An 11,456-nucleotide genomic window follows, 5' to 3' on the forward strand; every position below is an offset into this window, starting at 1 on the left:
TAAATATACTTAATATTCACTGTTTCTTAATGTTAATAATACTATAAACACTAGAAAAATGAATGTTTTAAACTTGACAAACTCTACATGATATTTGTATTATAATTTAATAATTTATCTGAGAGCTTTAAGAGACTTTGAAAATTCTAAGGCCACTTAATGTCTACAGAATTAGATGAAATCCCACTACAATGTTTTAGCAATGTTTACTGAAAATTTTAATTTTTAGGACCAGAAATGTCCATGCAATAAACTAAAATTTTGTTTCAATAAAATCGAATGTTAAATCAATAGCAATAACTTCCATATTTTATTTTTCGTTTTTTTTATTCCCTAAAACTCTGAAAACACTTTTTGTAGCTAATTTCTAGAGGTTTCTTTTTTTAAAAGACTCACAATGAAATATGTTTTAGAGAATAATTGAGGAGATGCAGATCCAGTTGCTTAAGCAGTATGGCAATCCTTATCTTAATCTCACTTTCAGGATCATCATCTTTGGCAATTTTATCAAGAATTTCTAATATTGATGAGTCGTCTTTCATTACATTATAATCCAAGCCCAGGATTTTTGCTATGGGATTTCTGTTAGCTGACCAAAAAAAGTAAACAAAAATTACCTACTTGTCTCATATTACAAGAAACATACAGATGAACAAATCCTTTGAAGCCCAGTCAAATGGGTTTCTTCAAGTTTTCTCTGATCAACTCAGAGAGTTAATCTCTACTTCTCAGATACACTGTACTTAGGAACTTTCTTTTACTTTTTGAGAAGTTCTACCTTGTATTGTAATATCATCTATATATGTCATCTCCCTAACAGGACAAATGCCAAGACATTTTTTTAGGTGACCATGAGACACTATTCAGAATAGGCATTCAATTAATATATTCAATATTAAATCGAAGATAGAGAAATACCAGTCTTAGAAAAAGCATTACTAGAACTGTGTGTGTGTGTGTGTGTGTGTGTGTGTACCAGTGCTCAGTATTTACAGTGCTTTCTTTCCAAAACAGCTTGCTTCCCTTAGCCTACAGATCTCCTGCCAGTCTTTTCCACCTGTTCAAACTGCATATATTTTCAATGCCTTTTGATGTTAGAGGTAGAAAAACAAATCTAGCCAGTGTTTACACACATACCAAAATTATAGTGAAAAACTCATGAGAAAGGCTGACGGAGATGTGAGAGTTGTACCCAGAGATGCTGAAAACAGACTTTGGTAAAGGTTAAACTACATATATGATTTAAAATGAGGGAGAAAAGGGCGGAACCATGTTTAGAAAGAAAGAATTCAAGTCAGGTGAAATACGTAGCCATTCGGACGGGGAGGAGAAAAATGCCTATGGGACTAATTCAGAAAGCTTGACCTGATTGAAATGAAGTACAGAAATGCCATTCACTCTTCAACAGGAAACGGGCTAGGCCACCAGAAAACAGAAAAGGCACAGGGCTGAAGAAAGACTGCATGAGGGTAGGTGTAAGGAAAGGAGATCCAGAAATCAACTATTATTGAGCATCTCAACTTATCAACCTTATGGCTGTTATCTATAAAGACTTAAAAAAGCTGATACTATGTGAATTCTAGGGAAAAAAAATGACTCCCAAATTACCAGGTACCCTGCAATTTGCACCTAAAACTAAGAGTTGTACCTAGAACCCTTACAGAAAGGGCAAAATGCAGCAAAGGATACGCATCTAGCCAAACCAGATATACAGCAGTCTATGTATTAAGTTTACATACTGAGTTTAATGAACAATCATGCCCCTATTAACTATATTCTTGAATTCAGCTTTACTCTCAAGATTTAATTCCTCCTTATGGAAGTAGCTTTGGTGTACAGAAGAGCCTAATGAGGAAAGGCAGGCAAGAAATAAAAGGAGATTGCTGCCCTAAGGGATGCATCTTAATTTATTTTTTTTTAAAGGGGAAAGACCATTTTCTCACCTCACAGCCATGGACAGTGGCAAAGAATCTGAGAGGCAGGACTCAGGTACCTATGCCTGGGACCCACTGATCAGATGGTTTCAAGGAAGCAAAACACATACACAACATCTTTAGGTATTTCTCATAAGAAATATTTAGAGCACAATGATAACAGGCAATTGATCACATTCTTCTTTGGAGAGTAGATGATTAGATAATAATGAACACATTATATATCCCTAAAGAAAAGGAAAAATATTGCCCATTGACTGACTGTAACTATCACAGAAGGTTGTGTAGTCCACAATGGAATAAGTTTGAGGCAAATGGAAAGTGATGTTATTATGTGCTAAAGGAAGAGCCCACATTCATTTTAAAGGAAATAGGTCATCATCCATCACAACGGTCTGTGAGGGGAGAATGTGGATTCCGGTCCTGGACATCTGTCTTCTCTTCTGACGTAGACCTTAAAGGCTACAGGCCTCGGGTTGTTCCAGAAGCTAGGAAAGATCTCTTCAAAATGCATGCTAAAATTAGAAATCTAGAAGCTTACTAGTGGTAAAGTATTAGGCCTTTTATTTTAAAGTAGAAATTTGATATTAGCACAACATTTCAGCCAAGGAAAATTAATGACATTTTTATGAAGCTGAACATATGACTTTTTACCTTTTAGGTTATAGAATGTTTTTCAAGATACTGTAACAAATGATTTTGCCCCAGGATTATGTTTCTAAAAGTTCAAATAACAGACTGGAGTGTAAATATCACCTTCAAGACATGCTTGTGTTTCCTTCAGCTTTGTATCTCTGGCAATATATAACAAGTGTGACAGCTGCCCAAAGCTCCTAATTTTAATTTGTGGTACAGAGAGAAATAGCAAAGGCTGTCCATTTTTATCAACTTCTTCTGATTTGACTGTTGTTGCACTAAAAATGAAAAAAAAAAATCGAAAGCTTCAGGTTACCTGAATGCCAGTAGAAGCTAAATTTAAATTATTTTGGCAAATTATTCCCATATCTCATTATAAAATAGAGAATATAAATACCTATTGCTAAAAGCTTATTTTCTTTTTTCCACCTTCCTCTACACTCAGACTCTTAAAATCCCCAAACTTATTAGCAATCATAGTGAGCAATATAAAATATATCCAGAAAGAAAATTATGTGAATACCTACATGAACTGTTTTTGTTTTTCCAAGAATGCACTGGACAGCTTTAAAAAATCACTGATTCCACAAAACCATTCGTGTTTTGAGGACTTCTAATGTTATTTTATTTATAAAATTTTTACACCAAGCAATTAGTGGTTAGAAATTTTCTTGGCTCCTCTGTGTTTGGGAACAAAAAAACTATGAAAAAAAAAGGCACACTAGATCCTCTCTGCAGATTATTTTCCCACTCCAAACCCCTTAATTTGGTTTCCTTTAAGATCAGAAATGATTGGGTCTCTCAGATCTGTGTTTCCCTCCATTTTAATGATTTTTTTTTAATTGTTGAAATTAAAAAAATATTAAGATGTTTTTACGGCAGTGATATTTCTATAGATTTCTACCCCCTTACAACATTAATTAAATCGCTTAGGCTTTTCATTACATACTAATTTCCCTGCAAAATGGCCCACATCTTAAGACCTGATCTAACATATTTGAAATTGTAATGCAGATAGATGTGAAATGTTGATAGTTCATCAGAAAAAGTAAATCTGATACGGACTATCTACTACCAATCCGATATCACTAGAAACAAAAGGGCAGAAACTATGGGAGGCTCCACGTCCTAATCCCTAAAACATGTGATGATGGCACCAGACATAGGAAAAGGGACTCTGAAAATGGATCAAGTTAAGGATCTTGACACAGGGAGACTACTCTGGAATATGTAGGTGGGCCCAATGTAATTGAAAGAGTCTTTGGAAGAGGCAGGCAGAGAGTCAAGTCAGAGAAGGCAAAAGTGACCATGGAAACAGAGGTCAGAGTGATGCAGAGCCATGAGCCAAAGAATGCAGGCGACTCTAGAAGCTGGAAAAGGCAAGAATGAATTTTCCTCCAGCCCCCAGAAGGAACACAGCCCTACCGACACCCATTTTAGCCTTGCAGGCTCATTTTAGATTTTTCACCTCCAGAACTGTAAGATAGTAGAGCTGCGTTGTTTTAACCCGTTAAGTATGTGGTAATTTGTTACAGCAGCAATCTGAAGCTAAGACAGGGACTTTTATTAGTCTTGCCCACTGTTCTGTTCCCACTATTTCACATAGTAACTGCACAGAGGGTGGTCAATAAATTCGAGGAATGAATGAATGAATAAAATGTTTTTAGACTTGCCAGTGATGTATATTCTGTACAAAATGGATATTTTCTCTAAAATAAAGCATTTGGAGAAATGTCCTTAGGATTGAAGAGATCTCTTAAAGGCCTGTATCAGGGTTGGGTACTCATGCCAAGTGGATGGTGAGAGAACTAAATTACAGGCTGAATGAAAGCCAACAATAGCAAGCTACTTAACTTAGGAAAATGAAACTCCTGGTGAGAAACAGAACTGTAGGGCACAGGTGACATTTATCAGTGCTCCTACAGGTTTCAGTTGAAACCTGTAACTTAACAGAGCCAGCCAGCTACAGGGAGGATGTGGAAGAGCAGGTTTGAATTTCTGGGTTCGCAGTTTCCCGTGTCTGAAAAAAAAGCGCTCTTTAAAAGAAAAACACTGCACCCACCACGTGAAGCTCAAGAACAATGTGCTGTGAATGAAGTCCCCCAATCTAAACCAAGAAACTTCTACACTGAATTGGGGAAGGGAGCTGAAAATACGAAACGGGAAAAATGTACTATTTATTTAATCCCCAGTGTCTGTCTGCTTTAGTGTCCAGAACATAGTAATTACTCAATAATTCCATATCTAAATAGTAACATAGGAAATAAGGCTAGAATTGAAAAACTATTTAGTAATTCCTCAGGGATGAAAAACAGAGCCCAATAACAAAAGTTATGGCCACTGATCCTAACACGATGACTTAGAAATTTTACCAAAATACAATACTTTAAGGCTAGAGATCATGTAATTCAGCCCTTCATAATACTGATCAGAAAACTATGAACCAGAAAGGTATGAATTATGAGTAAAGTGTGCACTGCAGTTAGGAAGAGGGCCATGGCTCAGGCATCCTGATTTCTCATCCATACAGAAAATTTACCAGGATATAACTTTGCCCTAACTCATACATATCACTGAGACACAGCAGAGCAAGATTCACAACTAAAATACTAATACTAAAGGAAATATGATTCAAAAATCATAGTTCTATCAGAGAAAAAGAGAAAAGAACAGGTAATAACATTTTTACAAAGTGATTCTAAAAGTTTATCCAATTTATAAATTTCCCAAGCCAGGTTCTAGAGAATCAAAGCGTCTCAGCTCCGTGTCCCACCTACAGAAGGTGTGACCATTGAGTTGTCCATCCTTAGTTTACGGTGGATTTGGGCTTCATTCTGAGGCATTTTAGGAAGATTATTAATCTCATCCTGTTTGACAAGAACAAAAGTAATTGAAAATGGTAATAAAGAGACCGGTTTTCCATTAAAATGAAAGTAGAGCTATCCCCCTCAAATTGAACATGGAGAGAGAATGACAAATGTTATTACAGATCAACAGCTGTACACTGGGAATGACTCTAAAGGAACAAAAGGAAATATGCAATATATAAAAAGTGCTGTGCCTATGTATTCAGTTAAAGCAACTACACAAAAGGAAAGATCACTGATGAAATGTAAAAGCTTTTCAGTTTGTAACTAAAGGATCAGTTTCAATGTCAGATACTGATAAGCCTAATTCAGAAGTAGGCTAATTAGACTTTTACTGACCACTACACAAAATACCTTTGGAGATGCACAATATCAAATGAGAAGGGAGGCCACAAGTATAAATATATGCCCTAAAATATCGGCAGAGATCAACAAAAGGGGAAGCTTATCCACTTACTAACTTTCAGTGTAGATTAAACTGACTTGGTTTTGCTATGAGAGGCCTGACAGAATCTTTAGAAATAATAATCTGTTTTTACTCTAAAATATACAAAGATATTCCTTTTTGGTAGAAATACAGAGACTGTAAATTCAAATCTTTCATGATGACTTTGGCCATCCACGTGCACCTACAGACCTGAATCCTGTCTGGAAAGAGGCAGCTTCCCGCTCTAACTAAATGCATAAATGGTGCACTCTGGGCCAGCAGCTAAGAAAAAGAGTGCATGTGAACCAAAGAATAAGGTCGTTGGGGCTGTTTAAATAATATATTCTTCTGCCCATTGAGGCATCTCTGGTTTACATCACTTGTTATGTTGCTAGACGTGGTAAAGTCCAAGTGGCTATGAGTTGCTGACAGTTTTCTGGTTGGTGGGGAGAACAAGGAATGTGATGAAGACCTGCATGTAAAAGCATTTGGTATTTTCCATTATTACTAAAATCTCAGCTATATTCTTTGCTTCTTTGGGGCAATCAGTACCTATCTGGTTTTCATCGGGCCACATATACATGGTTTGCTCCAAATACAACAAGCACTATCAGACCCTTCTTCATCCTTTCCAACATCAAAGATATCATCAATAAAAGTCACAAACAAGAATGATGGATAGAAAACTTGGCCCAAGGATAAGCTGCATAGTACATTTGACAGAGGAATACAGGGTAGTTGGTTCAAAGCATACATGGTGTCAAAACGTCAAAACATCCTACTTAAGAGGGAACACTGTACATGAAGACTGTATGCAGATGTAAGAATGGAAATAAAGCAAAAAAAAAAAAAAAAAAGAAATTGGATAAGGATGCAGAAGGAGAAACAGTAATACATTTGAGGTGTGTGTGACAGTCCACCTAACTAGGCCCCAGACGTGGTCATGTTTGTACCTGGAAAACAAAATTAATACAGAGGCAAGATACAATGACCATCTTGATATGCGTCTAACATCTGCTTTAAATCTATCTTTGTACTAAGTTTATATGCAAAACCAAAGAAAAGAAGATCAGAATGCCAGAAGTGGAGAATAAACCGAGGCTGACGAAAACAAGAGATTTTTGAATTTGTGTGTATTTATCATATGTAATTATGCAATTTATATAAACACATAGTTTTTAGGTATGTTCAAAGGAGAAATTAACAGCTCATTGTTTGAAGTGGAAGTAGGATTTTTTTTAAATCTCAGATTTGGAAAGTTCTCATTTGAGGGCAATGTTAATTGCTAGGCAATCTCTTCCTTATATTGAGCAAAATTTACCAGTCTCCCTCTGCCACCCCAGAAATTGGTAGATTTAGATATCAGAAGATATGTCTACCTCAGAGGCCACAAAAGCAATGCCTACTGGCTTCCGGCAGACAATGTGGATGAGGTCAAAGGCCAGACATCAAACAACAGCTAATGTTGGGAGTGTGGTGAGTTGGAGAATGCATTCCCTATCAAAAGAAATTCAAATTCAATTGAAAATTAGTGCGCTAACCAAACAAAATACCCTCAGATTTCACCTACGTGCCTCCAGTTCGTCATCCCTGGGTCAGAAGATTCCTGAGATTTATAGATGTTAAATTACCTGTCCCAAACTCATAACCAATCAATAAAAATGTGTACGATAAAGATAAGCAATTCTAGAAGCAATTAACTGGCTTACCTGACGACATAACCTGATTTGAATGCTGAGGGGTCCAAATTTGTCTTCCATTCAAGTGGTTCTACAAAAACATATTTTGCCTCTTGGGGATGTTTATAGATAAAACACTCCACAAACATAATAATCTCTTTTACTATCGCTTCATTTAACGGAGTAACCGCCAGGGTTCCAGCTCCATATCTGGCCGCAGTCCACTGCGCTGATCTGGTCAGCGCCACGCCCATGGGATCCGAGAACGCTCCGATCTGAGCTTAGCACACGCGCTACAGCAGAGGAGAGTCAGAAAGAGACGACAGCATCCACGTTTGCACTGGAACGTTTTTCAATAGCTTAAGCTAATAAATATTACCTGACCCGCATTCTACTTATTCGATTTTTTAAATTGTCTTCGATTTAATAAAACAGTTAATTTTCACTGAACCAGCTTTAAATAAAACAACTAGTATCGAAGGATTTTCCAATCTCTGCCTGGAAATGAATAACTGCTTTCTCATTTCCCCAGGGCCTAAGAGAGAACGTTTAGAAAACAGAAAGAGAAAACGCCAAGAGTGGAAAAAAACATTGGCCTTTGATTCGTACCTCTGCTGGGGCTGGAGGTTAAGTGAGCTGGGCCACACATTGTTTAGAACTGTTATTACATTGAACTGTTACCCTGACTTTCTTACAGTCATCATATCTGCATCAGTGCAATGATGACTGAGGGCATGATTCTGGGAGCTCTGAAAGTTCCCCAAGTGCCTTCTGTATTAATAAGAAATAGAATAAGAACGTTACTGTGAAATACAATTTTAGTTTTTTCTGAAAATTGGTATAGTATGTATTGTTCCTTTTCACTAGAGTATGGGAACAATCTAAATACTATCCTCTCTGCCCATGTGTCCTACCCAGAAAATTTTATTGTCATTCGTAACCTTCTTAAGATCAAATGTGAAAGAACAAACGAGAGTCTTTTTAGGCTGTTTATCTAAATTGGTTACCAAAACGGTCTAGCTTTAAAATTTAAAGACATTCAAATGAAATAAATTTTGCTTTCGCTAAATAGAAATTAATCTTTAAAAGAGTTTTAAAAGGATAGTATTATCTGTAACTTTAATAAGAACCAAGTTAGAAAACAAGTTCTGACATTCATAATGGATATTTATGGCTTTTTTCCAGATAATCTGTAATTGCTTGTTTCCTCATTTATAACACGGATCATTAAAATCTTTCTTCCAGGATATTAGAATGGTTATAAAGTTAAATATTGACTATAATTAGCTTCATTCTCTCATCATTATTACAAAAGCACAGAAATAGCAAGACTCTACAGAAATGACTTGGGCATTTTACTTTCTGTACTGTATTGTCTTGAAATCCAGTAACAGGGACATCTACATCAGAGGTTCACAGTGGGGCAGTACTGCCTGCTGAGAAGCAGAAGTGCCATACAGGCGGTTCATCATCAAAAGGATAGGAAGGGGGCATTATTGGCATTTAGTGATAAGGATCAACAATGCCAGAGCTCCTGCAACATGAAGGACAGCACCCCAGACAAAAGAATTCTGCGGCAATCGCCAGGCATCTAGAAAGTAAAACACTTCAGATAAGTAAACCCTGCTCCTAGAACCTAGCTCCACTGCACAAATAATCACAGGTTTTTTTTCACAGTTTTAATACGCACTGGATTTTCCAGGATTGCAACTATCATATAAATCAAAGAAAGGTTATACATACTTGTTTTATATGGAACCTTACCAAGAGCTAAGCATTTTGGAAAACCACGCCATTGATGGCAATATTATTCACATAACTTAAGTTTCAACGACATGTCTGTATCCGTTTGCACTTGGAGCTACTGCATGGAGAGTAATTCTATGTAAAGCTGGAGCATCTGACTACTTCATTATATATTCAGTGTAGTAGTACCTAACTATTGAAATACTGATCTTTTATTACAATTATTTTCCTTTTAATTTTCCTTTATTTTACAGTTAGGGAGCCACTGATACTTAAAACTATGCACACATGTAGAATTATTACCTAAGATTTTGATTTCAGAATAGGGAAGCAAACATTACAATATATGTGCTATCGAAACCCGAGTGGATCACATAGGATTGAGAACTGATATATGTATATATGTACATATTTATGTATATGTACATATAAAAGGGCTAGTAAAATAAAATGTGTACAATTACGGTATAAATTTGTTCTGTGCATTTAATGTGCAATTCTATAGTGAGATGTCAAACACAGAAGCATGAACTGATGTGTATGTGTGACACTCTTGAGTTTCCTGGTATTATGAAAATAAGTGCAAACTAAGAATAAGTTCAAATGGCTTTTTATCTTATACAGGGAGGCTTAGGTGGACAGTTCTGTTTGTTTTTAATCTTAAGCATAACACTTGTTTTGGTGATCTTATAAATCTATAGCATGGGCATCATTTTCCTTCTTGTACCTTTTTAAAGTAAGATATGAAATTACATAGATTGCGTAAGACTGTGGCAGTCAACACACCACATAGCAACTACCTGGAACACTTTAAAAAGAACTAAGATGTGCAAAAAATTCTTTTTATCATGATACATTTTTAAAGAAATGTAAGTGAAACGTATTTGAATCTCTTCAAATTGTTTTCCTGGATCTAGTAAACCAGGAGCTTCAGCAACAGACAGATTTGATTTGAGAAGAATGGTTAGCAAAAGGCCTAAGAAAATGTCAGGGAGGGGGTGCCTATGTCCATCCCAAAGAAGAGACCATGTATAAGAAGACTTAGAAAGAGAAAGAGATACTTAGAAAGCCTAACTGAATGAAGTATAAAAACAGGGTAATCTGGTGTTATTTTCATCTTAAATATGAGAAATTTCAATGGTTTCTTAATTTACCAAGAGAACTGAAGCTACAGCACTTATTCAATTAATTCTAAGGTGTTCAAAAATGGTCAGTCATTATAATTCAGGAAAAAATACAAAAATTAACACTTTTTATCAAGGCAGCTCAGTTTCTACACACTGCCAATCCTTGAGTTCTTTTGGCCTAAGCACCATGGTTACAATAAATACATATGAATACGTAGTGCATATCTTTGAATTACAGTGAGTTTTTAAAAAGTTTAACTAGTAAAAGGAAAAAAGTTTCTGGGCGTGTATTTCCATAAACTGAGAATCACTTTGTACTCATTTTCTCTAATAGAGATAATAGGAATTTGTTTTTCTGAGGGTAAGTGCAAGCTTCCAGTTATCATTAATTAAATAAAATCCACTTATGAATAATTTCTGTAACACCTAAGCAGAAGCAAATCGAATGCTTTATGAGGCTAGGGAATGTAAGCAACCACTCTGAGAACTAGAAATGTGGCTGGTAACATGGACTGGGAGTCAGTGCATACGCCGGCATTCTGAGAATGACGAAGCTATTCAGTGAGACTTACAGAAAAATCAAAATTTCAGAACTGACATGAAGCCCGTCGGAGTTCGAAGATAATCATCCGAGGGTGCGGGGTACGGGGTACAGGCGGGAGGGAGCAGACAGCGAAGATAGTACAGAGAGAAGGAGGCAAAGTTGCAAAGGCCGAGGAGAAAGGCGAAGAGGGCGAGAGCAGGGAGGCGCCGGGAAAGTAGAGAGAGAGGGTCAGGGAGGAGATACGGTCCGGGCAGGGTGGGGAAGGGGGCGCAGGGGCGAAGGAGCAGGAGGGCCCCAGGTCCCAGCAGGCGCCAGGTATCTGTAGGGAAGCCCCGGGTGGGAGAAAGAAGGGGAGGAGACAGCGCTCGGGCCCGAGGACAGAACGGGAAGACGATGAGAGGGACAGAAGCGAGACCCGTGAGCTGCCCCCTTTTCTCGAACAACGCGACGGCTGCAAAGAGCCGGGCGCAGGCCGAAGGGCGGGCCCGCGGGAGCA

General features: G+C 37.2%; 1 protein-coding gene across 1 annotated transcript in view; it reads right to left on the reverse strand.

Moving 5' to 3' along the window:
• ARMC4 (armadillo repeat containing 4) overlaps nucleotides 1-7,810 on the reverse strand; it is a 136,113-nt gene extending 128,303 nt beyond the window's left edge. Inside the window, exons 1-3 of the mRNA XM_025041257.1 lie at nucleotides 7,574-7,810; nucleotides 2,691-2,848; nucleotides 397-589 (exon numbers count right to left, since the gene is read on the reverse strand). Of these exons, the coding sequence (XP_024897025.1) occupies nucleotides 397-589; nucleotides 2,691-2,848; nucleotides 7,574-7,797 (575 nt within the window). The 5' untranslated portion in view covers nucleotides 7,798-7,810. The remainder of the gene's footprint in view (nucleotides 1-396; nucleotides 590-2,690; nucleotides 2,849-7,573) is intronic.
• Nucleotides 7,811-11,456: the final 3,646 nt, after the last annotated feature.

The sequence above is a fragment of the Pteropus alecto genome, unplaced genomic scaffold (genome assembly GCF_000325575.1).
Source record: "Pteropus alecto unplaced genomic scaffold, ASM32557v1 scaffold269, whole genome shotgun sequence".
Lineage (NCBI taxonomy): Eukaryota > Metazoa > Chordata > Mammalia > Chiroptera > Pteropodidae > Pteropus > Pteropus alecto.